Source organism: Chiloscyllium punctatum, chromosome 27, assembly GCF_047496795.1.
Source record: "Chiloscyllium punctatum isolate Juve2018m chromosome 27, sChiPun1.3, whole genome shotgun sequence".
Taxonomy (NCBI): Eukaryota; Metazoa; Chordata; class Chondrichthyes; order Orectolobiformes; family Hemiscylliidae; genus Chiloscyllium; species Chiloscyllium punctatum.
In genome coordinates, this window is record NC_092765.1 from 7,583,781 (window position 1) to 7,601,846 (window position 18,066).

Below are 18,066 nucleotides of genomic sequence, written 5' to 3' on the forward strand. Positions count from 1 at the left end.
AAACAGACCTCACTACCAGGGATATATTTCTCTCCCCATCCCTTACCACCTTCCGCAAAGACCGTTCCCTCCATGACTACCTGGTCAGGTCCATGTCCCCCAACAACGCACCCTCCAGTCCTGGCACCCTCCCCTGCCACCACAGGAATTGCGAATCCTGCACCCGCACCTCCTCCCTCACCTCCATCCAAGGCCACAAAGGAGCCTTCCACACCCAAAGTTTTATCTGCACATCCACCAATATCATTTATTGTATCCGTTGCTCCTGATGCGGTCTCCTCTACATTGGGGAGACTGGACGCCTCCTAGCAGAGCTCTTTAGGGAACACCTCTGGGACACCCGCACCAATCAACCACATCGCCCTGTGGCCCAACATTTCAACTCCCCCTTCCACTCTGCCGAGGACATGGAGGTCCTGGGCCTCCTTCACCGCCGCTCCCTCAACACCCAACACCTGGAGGAAGAACGCCTCATTTTCTGCCTCGGAACACTTCAACCCCAGGGCATCAACGTGGATTCACCAGTTTCCCCATTTCCCCTTCCCTGCCTCACCCCAGCTCCAAACCTCCAGCTCAGCACCATCCCCATGACCTGTCCTAACTGCCTATCATTCTTCCCATCTATCCACTCCACCCTCCTCCCTGACCTGTCACCTCCATCCTCACCCCCACTCACCTATTGTACTCTATGCTACTTTCTCCCCATCCCCACCCTCTTCTCATTTATCTCTCCACCCTGCAGGCACTCTGCCTCTATTCCTGATGAAGGGCTTTTGCCCGAAACGTTGATTTTCCTGCTCCTCGGATGCTACCTGAACTGCTGTGCTTTTCCAGCACCACTCTAATCTAGAACCCACTTATTACATTGGTCAAACATGACCTTACCTTCCCAAACCCATGCTGACTATCCCACATTAATCTGAATCTCCAGTGCAAATGTCAAGTGTCCTGCAGAATTTTCATAACTTCTGCACCACGAAGGTGGTGGACTGTAATTTCCTGGTCCATTCCTTCCCAGAATTAGAATTCCTCACAGAGCACATCAATTTGCAAATCCCATGGATTTCCAGCAAACTCTATGTGTTAGTGACACCAGAGGTCACCAAATCCCATTTAAACATTTTAAAGACTCCTATTTCTTCTCTTCAAAAATCTAGCTTTTGAACTCCTTCAAAATGCAATTCTATCAACAGGTTCCCTCATCAATTTCTCACACCCTCCTATCTACTCTCTCCTGGGTCCAGGAAGGGGGTCTCGATCACCAACTCTCAAGTGAGAACTCCAGTTTTTCCTGCAGACAGCTAGTTTCACCAAACTGGCACTGCCCCCCACCCCCCCCCAAAATTTTTCCAGTACACCAAAATACCACTTGTGGACTTCTTTCACCCCACTCTGCAGCTTGATCTTTGAGCTAGTCACATGGTTGTTTCAAGCATTCAACCTCCCAAACTCCCCCCCCCCCCCCCCCCACCCCCAACTGTTCCTAGAGCTTTTCTCAAGTTTTAAGCTGCAAACACTCAGGTGCACCTACTGCCCTCAGCACTTCTGTGTCCTAACTACACAGAACCATCAAACTGTTCCTGGAATATTAGATTAGTGTGGAAACAGGCCTTTCAGCCCAACAAGTCCACCCCCCCCCGGAAGCATAACTCACCCAGACTCATTCTCCTACATTTACCCCTTCATCTAACACTACGGGCAATTTAGCATAAATAATTTATGCTAAACCACTGTGCCACCCACTAATTCCTGAGTCCCACCAGTACAGAAACAGTGCCCTTCTCAGCAGTTCCCAGCACACCTCAAGCATGGGGTCTGCTCTTCATTCTCTCCATTGGACTAGCAATAACTGATGTCTGATTGTTTTGAGTGACCTAGTGAAAATCTCACAAGCCCCACCCCTATTGCTAGGCAGAACCGGACACAGCAACTAGCAGTGGGCCTTAAAAGTAACTAATGTGTTCTGAAGAGTTCCTCAATGTTGCAATATTCACAGATAACTGGCTTGCACAGTACAAATGGATAAAACAATAGAAAATTTATTTTATCATAAAGGAAATATAGCAAATAGCATTTCAGGACAAATAACAATGATTACTCTATTTTTGGTTTGTAAACTGCATGATTATGCTGCAAACCACCTATTAAAGGTATAAATTATTACTTACACTTGTACACAAAGAAATGACTGCACATGCCATCTGCGAAGTTAAATCGATGCGAACATACACAACTGTTCACAGCATCGAAATACAGAAGCAGCAACTACCAAAACCCTTTCATATTGCTGAGGACTTTGAAATCTGACTCCATCCAATCTGCAAAAATCATTCTTTCCTCTTTTTCCCCATATCCAGAAATACTCTTAGAACCAACCGAATATTTTCTTCCCCCAAAACCCAAACCATCCATGGTATTTCCACAGATGCTGCCAGACATGCTGAGATTTTCAGCAATTTCTGATTTCCGGCATCTGCAGTTCTTTTGGTTTTCACCTGTGGTATACATTTTTTTTTGGTCATCTTTTAACCACCAACAGTAAAATCACTCATTTTCCAAATGATTAATTTATGAGCAAAGCCTTTTAAGGGTCAATGCTCAAAGGAGACAGAGATTGGAACAAAAAGGAGGGCTAAACCAAAAGAGATTTGGAAGGGTTAAATAACGCACTCCATCCCCTACAGTGCCACCACTCTCTGAAGGCATCAAGAGTATTGGTGGACACCATGTTCGCTCTCTCCAAAGACACCCAGGCATGAATGTAGTCATGGAAGGGCAGACAGTCAAACTATGACCCTCTTCATATCCCACTGCCTGGTCCTACTATTAGCCAAGTTACCGAATCCCAGAAGCAGGCCCACAGGGAAATCCTCTGACTTGCCATCCCCCACCCCACACCAGTTGACTGAAGATCAGGACTGTGGTGCAACCAAAAGCACAAAAAAAAGGTTTGTCAAATAATTAAAATTGCCTACATACAAGGTCCATGGACTCCACAAGACCACTAGACAAACAGTTGGGCTGTGAGTGTGCGCACCACTGCAATCTGTGGAGGTGCAGTACAGCACAATCCACCCAGGGTCCTCAATGGAAAGTGGGAGTACTCCTGTATCCAGCCTGCTGCGACACAAAAATACTCATTGCACTCCATTGAATAGAATCGATGTACCCAGCTCAGCAGTATGGTGGGCAATGCAATTCCTCCCAAAAGTATAACACTTTGAAACTCAGTTCAAGAGCGCTCAGGGACCAGATTCACAGCAGATTGTCTTACTGACTGCAAGTTAGTCATCCATGTTAAGATATAACATTCTTTCAATGGAGCAGTTAGATGCATCACACAAAAAAATTACACCAATCAAAATCTCCTACTAGCCATACTGAACCAGTCCCATAACAGATCAGAATAGCTGTGAGATAACACAATTGTGGCTGCATTTGCTTAATGTGCCTTGTTCCCTTTACAGAATCCAGATATAGCCAGGGTTGGAGATTTGAGCTATAGGGAGAGGTTGAACAAGGCTGGGGCTGTTTTCCCTGGAACGACAGGCTGAGGGGTGACCTTAGAGGTTTATATAATCTTGAGGGGCATGGATAGGGTAAATAGACAAGGTCTTTTCCCTGGGGCTGGGAGTCCAAAACTAGATGGCATAGGTTTAGGGGGAAGAGGAGAAAGATATGAAAAAAAAGAGACATAAGGGGCAACTTTTTCATGCAGAGGGTGGTACTTGTATGGAATGAGCTGCCAGAGGAAGTGGTGGAGGCTGGTACAATTACGACATTTGAAAAAAGGTATCTGGATGGGCATATGAATAGGAAGGGTTTAGAGAGATATGGGCCAGGTGCTGGCAAATGGGACTGGATTAGGTTGGGATATCTGGTCGGCATGGATGGGTTGGACTGAAGGGTCTGTCTTCATGCTGTACATCTCTATGACTTTACATTGATAAATTTACTCAGTACATTAACTCCTTACCATGACTAATGTTAGCAGATGATGAACTATAGATTTTCAAGGAACTGGATGAACAATCCTCAGTATACTCAATGTCCAAGTCACTAAGCCTCAGAATGATATTCTTCCCTGATGCAACTCGCAGCTCCCATTTACAGAAGGTGTGGTTTGGGTAAGTGCCAGGGTAGTTCTTGGAAGCCAGAGTACCACTTTCAGGACCAAAGACTGAATGTCCACATCCAGAACCTGAATCAAAAAAAAAGTGAAAAAACAACACTAAATCCACACGGAATGATAAGACCGGTTGAAATTTCTTTCTTGATCATTTCATTTTACATAAGTAAAGACAGTGAACAACTTCATTAGAATACCACAAAAACACTTTCAATTAGGTGTAAACAGTCTTTAAGCAAAGCATTGAGCAAAAAAAAACATCCTCAAACCCCTGAAGTTCAGAAACAAGTCATTCAACTCATCAAGGGCTAGATTAGAGTGGTGCTGGAAAAGCACAGCAGATCAGGCAGCATCCAAGGAGCAGGAAAATCGACGTTTCGGGCAAAAGCCATTCTTCAGGAGTACAGGCAGAGAGCCTGAAGGGTGGAGAGATAAGTGAGAGGAGGGTAGGGGGTGGTGAGAAAATAGCATAGAGTACAATAGGTGAGTGGGGGAGGGGATGAAGGTGATAGGTCGGGGGAAAAAAAAAAGTGGGTGGAGTGGATCGGTGGAAAAGAAGCTAGGCAGGTAGGACAGGACATGGGGACAGTGCTGAGCTGGAAGCTTGAAACTGGGGGAGGTGGGGGAAGGGGAAATGTGGAAACTGTTGAAGTCCATATTGATGCCCTGGGGTTGAAGTGTTCCAAGGCGGAAGATGAGGCATTCTCCCTGCAGGCATCTGGTGGTGAGGGAGCGGCGGTGAAGGAGGCCCAGGACCTCCATGTCCTCAGCAGAGTGGAAGGGGGAGTTGAAATGTTGGCCACAGGGCGGTGTGGTTGATTGGTGTGGGTGTCCCAGAGATGTTCCCTAAAGTGCTCTGCTAGGAGGCGTCCAGTCTCCCCAATGTAGAGGAGACTGCATCAGGAGCAACAGATCCAATAAATGATATTAGTAGATGTAGAAGGCTCCTTTGTGGCCTTGGATGGAGGTAAGGGGGTGGGGGGGGGGGGGGTGGTAGGGAGGTGTGGGCACAGGTTTTGCAATTCCTGTGGTGGCAGGGGAAGGTGCCAGGATGGGAGGGTGGGTTGTTGTTTGGGGTGGGGGGGGGGGGGGGGGGTGTGGACCTAACCAGGTAGTCACGGAAGGTGAAAAAGGGTGAAAGGGTGAGGAGGGAAATATATATTTCTGGTAGTGGGGTCCATTTGGAGATGGCGGAAAATGTTGGCGGATGATTTGGTTTATGTGAAGGTTGGTAGGGTGGAAGGGGAGCACGAGGGCAGTTCTGTCCTTGTTACGGTTGGAGGGGTGGGATCTGAGGGCAGAGGTGTGGGATGTGGATGAGGTGCATTGGAGGGCATCTTTAACCACGTGGGAAGGGAAATTGTGGTCTCTGAAGGAGGCCATCTGGTGTGTTCTGTGGTGGAACTGGTCCTCCTGGGAGCAGATCCGGCGGAGGTGGAGGAATTGGGAATGTGGGATGGCATTTTTGCCGGAGGTAGGGTGGGAAGAGGTGTAATCCAGGTAGCTGTGGGAGTCAGAGGGTTTGTAAAAAATGTCAGTGTCAAGTCGGTCGTCATTCATGGAGATGGAGAATGTGTTAATGGTGCCGTGTTGGTGTCTGGCTTCAGCGGTGTAGAGGTCAGTGCGCCACACTACCACTGCGCCCCCTTTATCTGCTGGCTTGATGGTGAGGTTTGGATTGGAGCAGAGGGATTGGACGGCTGCGCGTTGTGAGGGTGAGGTTGGGGGGGGGGGGGGGGGGCGGGGGGGAAGGGTAGACAGGTTGAGGCGGTTAGTGTCCAGGCGGCAGTTGGAAATGAAGAGGTCGAGGGCAGGTAATAGGCCAGCACGGGGTATCCAGGTGGATGCAGTGTGTTGGAGGTGGGCGAAGGGGTGCTTGGAAGGTGAAAGATGCCCTCCAACGCATCTCGTCCATACCCCACCCCTCCAACCGTAACAAGGACAGAACGCCCCTGGTGCTCACCTTCCACTCTACCAACCTTCGCATAATCCAAATCATCCGCCGACATTTCCGCCACTTCCAAACGGACCCCACCACCAGGATATATTTCCCTCCTCACCCATTTTCACCTTCTGCAAAGACCGTTCCCTCCGTGACTACCTGGTCAGGTCCACGCCCCCAAACAACCCACCTTCCCATCCTGGCTCCTTCCCCTGCCACCACAGGAAGTGCAAAACCTGCACCCACACCTCCTCCCTCACCTCCATCCAAGACCATAAAGGAGCCTTCCACATCCAAATTTTTACCTGCACATCCACGAATATCATTTATTGTATCCGTTGCTCCCGATGTGGTCTCTACATTGGGGAGACTGGACGCCTCCTAGCAGAGCGCTTTAGGGAACATCTCTGGGACACCCACACCAATCAACCACACCGCCCCGTGGCCCAACATTTCAACTCCCTCTCCCACTTTGCAGAGGACATGCAGGTCCTGGGCCTTTTTCACCGCCGCTCCCTCACCAGACGCCTGGAGGAAGAATGCCTCATCTTCCGCCTCGGAACACTTCAACCCCAGGGCATCAATGTGGACTTCAACAGTTTCCTCATTTCCCCTTCCCTCACCTCACCCCAGTTCCAAGCTTCCAGCTCAGCACCATCCCCATGACTTGTCCTACCTGCCTATCTTCTTTTCCACTTATCCACTCCACCCTCACCCCCCTGGACCTATCACCTTCATCCCTCCCCCACTCACCTATTGTACTCTACGCTACTTTCTCCCCACCCCCATTTATCTCTCCACCCTTCAGGCTCTCTGCCTGTAGTCCTGATGAAGGGCTTTTGCCCAAAACGTCGATTTTACTGCTCCTCAGATGCTGCCTGAACTGTGGTGCTTTTCCAGCACCACTCTAAGCTAAACTGATTTCCAGCATCTGCAGTCATTTTACCTATTCAACTCATCAAGTCCACAACAACCCTTCAAAAGAACATCCAACTCAGTTACCGATCCTTGCATTTCCCATGGCTCATCCACTCAGCCTGCACATCCCTGGGCACTATGGGGCAATTTCCCTTGGCCGAGCCACCTGAATCTGCACATCTTTGGACCGTGGGAGGAAACCGGATCACCCTGAGGAAACCCACACAGACAAAGGAAGAATATGCAAACTCCACACAGGCAGACAGTCACCCTTGGCTGGAATTGAACCAGATCCCAGGCACTGTGAGGAAGCAGTGCTAACTACTGAGCCACCAAATCACCCAAAACGACTGCAGACATGACAATTTTGAAGCAAATGGAAAAAAAAATCACAATCGCTCAGCTTGTTCGTCTGCTTAATGTGGAGGAAAGGCAAGATAATTCTTTCAAACAGTATGTAATTTTTCCTCTTCAGACTCCACATTAACCAGCTTGTTTCACTTCAATGCAACTAAAACATGCTTCATATCTGTATTAATGTACCAGCTTGTGTTATGTCAATAAAAGCTTTGGCAAAATTTTGCTCATGTTCTGAGTTTCAGATGAAATCTATTCACATTTCCGCACATCAACGAATATGTTCCACACCACACTGTCCCACACTCCAGTCATTTTCCTGGCTCTGTTTACCAGGTACAAAAGTGATGGCTCGGAATTAAAATTCGTCCTCACTGTTTCAGCAGCAGTTGTAGTGGCTATGGTAGTGATTGTAATGAGATTGGTCAGGTGGATCTCATACTATAAAAGAGTTCCCTGATTGGACCAGGTTAACAGCCCCAATCAGGGAGTCCAGGCCAATAGATTTGAACTGGAGTCTCAGGGGGTTCTGCTCACTCTAGGAGCTGGCTCTCAGCTCGCTGGGTCAGTGTCATGTACTATGCACATGCAAGTAAAGGGTGACTTGGTGACTTGGTGACAGGATACCAGCCTTTGTGGAGTTTGATTAAGTGTTATTGGAACCTCATTAACTTTCGAAAAGACTCTTTAGGCACTCAGCTGCTCACATACAGGGATTCCTTATGGCTGAAGGCCTCACTGCAATCCACTTATTAACTATTGAAGCCTGTTCCAGTGAAGGACATCTAAATGATGTCAATCCAAAAAGGTGGAAACATCATTCAGCAGACATTTGACATTGGAGAGGGGAGGGATTGGTGTAGCAGCAATCTCACTGGGCTAGTTCTCCAGTATCCAGGGTTAATGTTCTGAGGAGAAAGTGAGGACTGCAGATGCTGGAGATCAGAGCTGAAAATGTGTTGCTGGAAAAGCGCAGTAGGTCAGGCAGCATACAAGGACCAGGAGAATCGATTCTCCTGCTCCTTGGATGCTGCCTGACCTTAATGTTCTGGGGATATTGATTGGAATCCCACCATGGCCAATGGTGAAATCTGACTTCAACAGGAAAGGAAAATCTAGACTAAAAAGGTTTGCCTAATGGTTGGAAGGATGTTGTGAAACTTGAAAGGGTTCAGCAAGGATTTAAAAGTTTATTGCTAGGGTTGGAGGGTTTGAGCTATCGGGACAGGCTGAATAGGGTTGAGCTGTTTTCCCTGGAGCTTTGGAGATTGAGGGGTGACCTTATAGGTGTTTATAAAATAATGAGGGGCATGGATAGGATAAATAGACAAGGTTATTTCCCTGGGATGTGGGAGTCCAGAACGAGAGGGCATAGGCTTAGGGGGAAAGAGGGAAAAAGATATAAAAAAAGAGACCTAAGGGGCAACTGTTTCATGCAGAGGGTGGAATGAGCTGCCAGAGAGTGTGGTAGAGGCTGATCCAATTGCAACATTTAAAACATCTGGATGGGTATATGAAAAGGAAGGGTTTAAGAGAGATATGGGCCAAGTGCTGGCAAGAGGGACTAGATTAGGTTAGGATATCTCATTCCTGACTCTCACAATGTGGTTGATCCTCATCTGGCTAGTCAGGGATAAAGTAATTGCTAGCCTAGACACACCCCACAAAAACTTTTTTAAACACAGTTTAATCAATGGTTTGGATATGTAGATCATTGTACAGTATATTCCAGTTAGGTTGCAAATTCTGCAAAAGGTGTGCTGCATGCCGCACTGGAGTGGCCGTAAGCTTAGGTACATGTTAGGAAGGATGAGGGGAAGTGGCTTGGAGAAATCATAAATAAATATATATAAAAGGGTCTTCATTCTTTTCTTGATGTTTCATTGAACTTATCAAAAAAGTAAACAGCCAGCCCTCAGGAATGCTGTAAATAATGACTTAATGACTACCAAATGGAAGTTGACGTGTGGTCTGTTTATCAAGAGTGCTGAAGTTACAGCATGTGCGTATGTGATCAAGGCAATGTGCCCCTCTGCCCACAGCATGACATAGCTTCATTGCTGCTTTGGAATGACATGACTTAACAGCAACACCAGTGCAGAGCTTCCTCAGAGAAGCAAGTTAACTGTTAGGGTCTGTTTCCGTGCTGTACATTTCTGACTCTTCGGTCCAACTTGTCCATGCTGACCAGATATCCTAAACCAGTTTAGTCCCATTTGCCAGCATTGGCCTATATCCCTCTAAACACTTCCTATTTAGATACCCAACCAGATGCCTTCCAAGTGTTGTAATTATACCATCCTCTACCACTCTCTCTGGGAGTTCATTCATTATTATAGTTCATGCATGAAACAGTTGCCTCTTAGGTCCCTTTCAAATCTTTCCCCTCTCGCCCTAAACCTATGCGCTCTAGTTCTGGACTCCCCAACCCAGGGAAAAGACCTTGTCTACTTATCCTATCCGTGCCCCTTGTGATTTTAAAAATCTTGAAGGTCACCCAGGCAAAACACCCCCAGCTTATTCAGACTCGCTGTAGCTCAAACTCTCCAACCCTGGCAACATCCTTGTAAGTGTTTTCTGAACCCTTTCAAGTTTTGCAACACCCTTCCGATAAAACAAAACAAAGAACTGCTTATGCTGGAAATCAGAAACAAAAAACAGAAATTGCTGGAGAAACTGAGTGGGTCTAGCAGCATCTGCCGACAGACAAACAAGAGTTAAATGTTGCTGGTCACTGAAGAAAGGTCACTGGATCTGAAGCGTTAGTTAAAGTTTTTCCAGCAATTTTGGTTTTTGTTTAAATGAACTGTTGCACTAGTTTGCGTGACAGAATGATTCGCTTTCCATTGACAGTCCTGTGAACTCAGAGTGGTTGAGGTGAATCAGCAAGGCCCCATGATTCTATGCCTCCTCTCAGCAAGAACCTCACCCTTCCTGAGCCATGGTCTTCACCCTCCCACAGTTTGATGAGGTGACTCATTGTTTCAACTCCTAAAAAGAGTCTTCCACATGTCTCCCCTCTGTTCTGGTGTATGAAGTAATGATGTCACTGAGTGCAATGTTGAGGTTTTTTTTGCTGCTGAACTTTATGAACTTTCTCAGAGGCCAGAGGAAAGAAAAGCTCAAGATAACTCAGTGCAAATTGTCAGATCGGTTCTCATTTCCAACAATATGCAGCACAATTAAAGCCCAACACTAGACACAGGGAATATATGTGGTCATAGTTCGACAAGCCTGCAGGAAATTCATCTCCTGCTGTTTGTATATCATCCATACTGTGCCCAACTTCTTAGCTGATGGTCTCTCAAAGGTTTTTTTGATGGCAATAATGAATTCAACTTGACAGGTCCCTCCACCCAACTGCACTCTAAGATTAATGAGAAAATTCCAAGTTCTGTATTTTAAGCAGAGTACAGCAAGTTTATACATACATTCCCTGGATGTGGAGATCTCAGGAGCAGTGTAATATTCCAGCCTCTGAGCTAGAAGCCATTATTCAAGAAGGCAGCAATGGATGAACCTAGAAACTATAGGCCACTCAGTCTAACCTTGAATATGGGGAAGCTACTGGAAACAATTCTGAGGGATAGAATTAATTTGCAGCTTGTTCCATATACTTACCACCCTCCGAGAAAAAGCTACCCCTCAGGTCCCTTTTTAAAAAAAACTTTCCGCTCTCATCTTAAACCTTATGCTTTCTAGTTTTAGACTCCCCTACTCTGGGGAAAAGACCTTGGCTATTCACCCTATCTATGCCCTGCATGATTTTATAAACCTCTATAAGTCACCCCTCAGTCTCTCAACACTTCAGGGAAAATAGCCCCAGACTATTCAACTTCTCATTGTAGCGCACACCCTCCAGTCTCAATATCATGCTCGTAAATCTCTTGTGAACCCTTACGTTTAACAACATCTTAACCAACTTGATCGACTCTCTTGGAGTGACTAGGTGTGTAAATGAGGGCAATACATTCAATGCAGTCTGCTTGGTCTACAGAGAGGCTTTTGATAAGATCCCCCTGGGGAGACTGATGGTGAAGGTCAGAACTCATGGGATCCAAAACAAAAACCTTCAGCTAATTGGATCCAGAATGCTGAGGGGAAGAAAAGGGAGATGGTCAAGGGTGTTTTTGTAACTGGAAGTCAGTAAATTTGCAGATGATATAAAGATTGGTGGGGTGGTAAGTAGTGAGAGGGGTAGCCTTAGATTACAGGAGGGTATAGATAGGCTGGTCATATGGACGGTTCAATGGTAAATAGAATTTAATCCAGATAAACGGGAGTTGTTCCACATGGGCAGGACAAACAAGGAAAGTATTCACAATAAGTGGTAGGACCATGGGAAGCGTAGTGGATCAGAGGGACCTTGGGTGTGCAAGTCCACCAGTCCCTGAAGGTAGCAGGCAGATAATTCATTAAGAAGGCGTACAGTTTACTTGCCTTTAGTAATAAAGGCAGAGTTTAAAGAGCAGGGGAGGTTATGCTGGTCCTGTAGAAAAAGCTAGTTAGGCAACAGCTGGAGTATTGTGTGCAGTTCTAGAATTCACATTATAGGAGGGATGCAATAGCACTGGAGGGGGCACAGAGGGAGATTTACCAGGATGTCGCCTGCACTAGAAATTTTTACTTATAACAACGTTGGACAAACTGGGGTTGTTTTCCTTGCGGCAGAGGAGACGGACGTGGACATGATTGGCGTGTATAAAGTTATGAGGGGTATAGATAAAGGTAGACAGGAGGAACCTTTCCCCTTGGTGGAAGGACTGTGGTGTGGGCTGGGAGGGGGCTTGGAATAGAAGGGGAGGTGGTATAGAGGGAATGCGATGAAATATCTTTTCATCCAGAGATTGGTGCGAATCTGGAACTCACTCACTGCTCATAAGGGTGTTGGAGGTAGAAGCCCTCAAAACAGTTTAGTATTTAGATATACACATGATGCCAAGATTATGGGCCAAGTGCTGATAGTTGGGATTAGAATAGGGAGGTGGTTGTTCTTGACTGGCAGAGACTGGATTGCCTGAAGGGCTGTTTTCTGTGCTGTAGCCCTCTGTGACTCAGAGTTTAACTCTTGAAGGCCAAGGAAGCTGCATTCATCACATGGCCAAACAGGTAAAGACAGGTCACTTAGGACATGAGAGGGAGTGGACTATCAAGTCAGAGTGGGGAAAGTTTGGAGCTCTGGAGGCTTAGTAATTAAATATTTTAAAACTCAGATTGGTAGATTTCTGCACAGTTAGGACAGCTAGAGACACAACAAGTGGGATAGTGTAGAAAATTGGTGTTGAAGTAAAGGTTTAGCCATGACCTCATGGAGTGGTGGAGCAAGTTCAAAACAGGCTGAATGGTCTATTGGTCAGGGATGGGGGAAACAAGGGGTGGCTGCTGAAAGTACCACCATTGTTCTTGCCTCCAACTCTCTCTTCTCCCTAGCCCATGAGAAAAGTGAAAGATAACGGTCATAGGAAAAGATAGAGGTTGTCTGTTGAGACATTAAATTGACTCTGTAGACAAGAACAAAAAAAAAGGTCAACACAGCCAGAAACCATCCAATTCATTAACTTACGGGAGTGAGTGTGTGCCTGTTTATGAGAGAGTGTTGGTTGCATATGAGAGTGAGAATTGGAGTGATTTTAATCTATTGAGTGTTAAAGGACACCAAGTGCCACTTCCTTCCTTTCAAAAAAAATTATTAGAAAACCTGTCTTTTGTAAGTGCCTTTTACAATCACAACATCTAAAATGGTTAAATTCTCACTGAATTGCCAAGAAAAGTCTTTTATAAACAGCTGCCAGTCTACCGAGAGATGGACAGAGTGGGAAAGCCAATCCCCTTTCGCCTCCCAAGGCATACAGGTGACAATTCATTAGTTTGAAATCAATCATTTAACTTATCTGTATAAATTGTTATTTATTGCACTGAGTAAGACAAACAAAGATTTACAATAGATAGCCATTATCAAACTTCCTGTTTTACCCTTTGTTCAGGAGGTGTAACAGTAAGCACAATACAACAAAAACTTCAGACTTTTAAAAATTATACACAAAAGTCACTGAGAAAAAGCATTTACAAAGAGTGCAGACGTGTTGTAGTATAACTGAGGTGAACTCTTAACCAGGAACCTAAATTAGTAAACTCCGAACTCCCTTCTTAAACAGCCTCACAGTTGTACCTCTGGCTGCAGTTCAAAAAGGCAGCTTCACCACTACCTTAAGGTGACTAGGGATGGGTAATAAATGCTAGCTCAGCCAGTGACAGCCATGTCCTATGAATTTAAAAAAATGCTGCTGTGTCCTCCCACCATAAATCAGCAAATTCTTATTCATGCAATTGCCTTACTATTTCTATAATAAAAAAATCAAAGTGCTGGAGAAACACAGCAAGTCTGACTCTTTTTCAGTAATATAAAACAAAGAACAGTGGATGCTGGAAATCTGAAACCAAAACAGAAATTAATGGAGAAACTTGGCAGGTCTGATGGTATCTGTGTAATGAAAACGGAGTTAACGTTTCACATCCAGTGACCCTTCAGTTCTGGTCCATAACAGTCAAATTAAACAAACATTAACCCTTTCTCTCGAAAGAAACTGATTTTCTCCAGCACTGTTTTTATTTCAGATTTTCAGCATCCAGAGTACCCTGCCTTTACTACTTTATGTAGTGACTTCTTACAGAAATGGCACGTTAGATTTGTTTTGGATCTTGCCTCAGTCGTATCCATTGCTTCTCTTTCTGTTTAGCTTATTTGGTTATCCAATGTAATCGGAAGTTAAATATACTCAAGCAAAACCTGCTGGCAACTACAGTTTCCCTCACTGGCTGCAGACACATTGGCCATTCTCATTATTTTCTTCAAAACTGGACACCTTCTGGTATCCTTCAGAATTTTCCTGGTATGGGACCTCTTGTGTGCAAACCTCAGAAGCCAGTTCAACTCCTGAGCATCAATAGCAAGTCCCTTTCTTGCTGGGAGAACATTTGATGGTGTTGTGCGGGTTAAACTTTCTAAACGCTATTCAGTCCATGTTGCTCCTCTACCTCTGAAAAACTGAATACCACACATCTTGAATGGCCCAGAGATTGTTGTTATTTATTCTACCTCAGTAGCGTGTAACCATCTAAGTAATACTTAGATCTTTTTCTTCCCCACCCCCAACAGCCACTTTAGTTAGAAGCCAAAACAGAAATTGCTGGAAAAGCTCAGCAGATCTGGCAGCATCCTTGGAGAGAAGTCAGAGTTAACGTTTCAGGTTGAGTGACCTTTCCTCGGTTCGGAATCATTAACTCTGACTTCTCCACAGATGCTGCCAGATCTGCTGAGCTTTTCTAGCAATTTGTTTTTTTGATTTATAGCATCTGCAGTTCTTTCAGGTTTTATTTAACCACTTAAATCATGTATGTTAATACATTCAAATACACTAGAGGGGTCTGGAAATCCGGGAGTTAAGTCTGGTATTGTAGCAAATGCATTAATACAGGCAATAATTGAAATTCCACCGAATGCAGTTTTCACCAAATGGAAAAGTTTGCTAACTAAGGCAGTTGGTCTGATTTTGGAGTGACTTAAATTTTTTTTACTGCAAATAGGATTTCAACAAGAACATTTCTCAAGGGAAGAGCAAGATTGGACAGTTGTGACTTCACTTAAAATCATAGTTACTTCTACATGTACCTACATCAAGTTGTAACTGTACACACCTGTAAAGCAAGCAATATTTTTTAGTTCAAGGGTACAGGCCAGGGGAGCTAGCAACATATTGATAATGTTAGCAATCCACAGGCGACAGGGACAGTGTTCAAATCCTCCCACTTTAGTGAATAGAATTTCAATTCAATGAAGAAATCTGGAACTACAACTAGTCTTGGTGATGATGGCCACTAAACTGTAATTGATTTGTGTTTAAAAACCCACCTAGTTCATTAATGTCCTTAAAAAGGAAGGAAATCTGCCATTCTGCCCCATCTGACCTACATAGGATTGTAAACCGACAGCAATGTGCAATAAGTGCCCTCTGTAATAGCTCAAACAAGCCACTCAATTAAAGGACAATAATGAATGGGCAACAAATGGTGGCCTTGCCAGAAATGACCATATTCTTTTTGTGGGGTAAGAAATGGTTTTTAAACAATTAATTGTGCTGATTAATTAAAGTTACTTTCTCCAAAGAATGGCTGGCTTCCATTTTACAATAATCATATGAACTGCAAAATGCATAGTCGTTTTTTTCCACCAACCCCACCCCCCCAAAAAAGTTTCCTGGACAAAATTCAACTGAAGTATAACTGTGCCAAAATTGAAAATTAACATTGGCTCCATTAGGGCTTGCAACCATCTGTACCCACTTATTCATTTAAACAACTAGTAAATATGTCAAAAAAAGGTTCAATGTTTTGCTTTTATGGAGCCAATCACAAACAAAAACCAAAACAGGATTAAAGTTATGATGACCATAATGTAAATCTTCTATTAATAGATAATTAATTTGGCAGCTTTTCAATTCAGCAGCAGAAGGTTTGTTTTATCCACAGTTGATTTCAAGACAAAAGGTTTCTGATGACACGGTCAGGGAAGCGGGCAGAATAGGATAGAGGTTTACAGCACAGACAAAAAGGCCCTTCAGGCCAATGTATCCATGCCTAATTAATCTAGCCCCATTTTCAAATGGCCTTGAATGCCTGGTCATGGCAAGTGCACATCTCCATACTTCTTAAAATGTTATGAAGCTTTCTACGTCTCCCACCCTTCCAGGAAGTGAATGCCAGATTCCCACCACCAAAATGAAAAAGATTTTCTTCAAATCCTTTCTAATCCTTCTGCCCCTTACTTTAAAGGTATGCTCTCGGTCATTGGGGCCTTCCACAAAACATCCTTCTTGTCTACCCTATTGATGCCCCTCTTAAGCTTCTCAATCATGATCACCCCTCAAGTTTCCCTTGGGGTAGAAACTAGACACTTATAAAAGGAGCAAGAAGGTAATGAGAGAAAGGGTTGGCCCACTCAAGGACAAAGTAGGAAAGTTATCGTCGAGCCAGAAAGTGGGAGAGATGCTTAATGAGTACTTTGCATTAGTATTCAGAGGAGAGGACATGATGCACGTTGAGGTTAGGGATAGATGTTTGATTACTCTAGGTCATCAGCATAAAGAGGGAGGTGGTGTTGGGTATTCTAAAAGGTATCAAGGTGGACAAGTCCACAGGTCTGGATGGGATCTATCCTAGGTCACAGAGAAGAGAGAGGTAATAGCTGGGGCCTTGACAGATATCTTTGCAGCATCCTTGAACATGGGGGAGGTCCCAGAATTGCTAATGTTGTCTCCTTGTTTAAGAAGGGTAGCAAGGATAATCCAGGTAATTATAGCCTGTCAGTGGTAGGGAAGCTGCTGGGAAAGATACTGAGGGATAGGATCTATTTGCATTAAGAAGAAAATGGGCTTATCAGTGATGGGCAACATGGTTTTGAGCAGGGAAGGTTACGTCTTAGCAATTTCATAGAATTATTTGAGGAAGTGACAAAGTTGATTGATGAGGGAAGGGCTGTAGATGTCACAGATTTCAGTAAGGCTTTTGATAAGGTTCCCCATGATAGGCTGTTGGAGAAAGTAAAGTTGCATGGGGTCCAGAGTGTATTGGCTAGATGGATAGAGAATTGTCTGGGCAACAGGAGACAAAGCATAGTAGTGGAAGGGAGTTTCTCAAAATGGAGACCTGTGATTAAGGGTGTTCCACAGGGATTCGTATTGTTTCCACAGGGACCAGTGTTGTTTGAGAGATACATAAAAGATCTGCAGGAAGGCATAGGTGCTCTGATTAGCAAGTTTGTGAATGATAAGATTAGTGGAGTAGCAAATAGTGAAAGGGACTGTCAGAGAAGTTAGAAGAATATAGATGGATTGGAGAGATGGGCAGAGAAATAGCAGATGGAGTTCAATCCGGGTAAATGTGAGGTGACGCATTTTGGAAGATTCAATTCGAGAGCGATCTATACAGTAAATGGTAAAGCCCTGGGGAAAATTGGTGTACAGGGAGATCTGGGTGTACAGGTCTATTGTATCCTGAACATGGCAAACAGGTCAAAAAGAGAGAGTGGTCAAGAAGGCACATTGCATGCTTTCCTTCATCGGAAGGATGTGGATGCTTTGGAGAGGGTGCAGAGGAGTTCACCAGGATGTTGCCTGGTATGGGGAGCATTCTCTATGGAGAGGTTGAGTAGATTAGGATTATTTTCAGAGAGGTATAGACAGGGTAGATAGCAAGAAGCTGTTACCAGCCCCCTCGCCCCCAGAGTGGGGACTCAATTACTAGGGGGTCACAAGTTCAAAGAGAGCAGAAAAATTTAGGTGAGATATACATGGAACGTTCTTTACACAGAAGCTGGGGGTTGCTTAGAACAGATTGCCAGTGGAGGTGGTAGAGACGGGCACGATAGTGCCATTTAAGCTGTATCTAGACAGATAGATGAATGGGCAGGGAGCAGAGGAATACAGATCCTTGGAAAATAGGTGACAGGTTTAGATAGAGGATCTGGATCAGCACAGGCTTGGAGGGCCAAGGGGGCCTGTTCCTATGCTGGAATGTTCTTTGTTTGTTGGAAACAACCCCAGTGTATCCGATATCTGTTTACAACTAACACTTTGCGACGCAGAAAGATGCCATTTGGCCCATCATGTCCATACTGGTTCTATTACCTAATGCCAATGTCCTGCCTTTTCCCTAAATCCTTGAA

General features: G+C 44.8%; 1 protein-coding gene across 1 annotated transcript in view; it reads right to left on the reverse strand.

Annotated features, from left to right (window-relative positions):
- Nucleotides 1–18,066, reverse strand: part of LOC140453388 (discoidin, CUB and LCCL domain-containing protein 1) — a 133,795-nt gene that overhangs the window by 91,635 nt on the left and 24,094 nt on the right. The window contains exon 2 of the mRNA XM_072547996.1: nucleotides 3,977–4,201. Coding sequence (XP_072404097.1) covers nucleotides 3,977–4,201 — 225 coding nt within the window. The remainder of the gene's footprint in view (nucleotides 1–3,976; nucleotides 4,202–18,066) is intronic.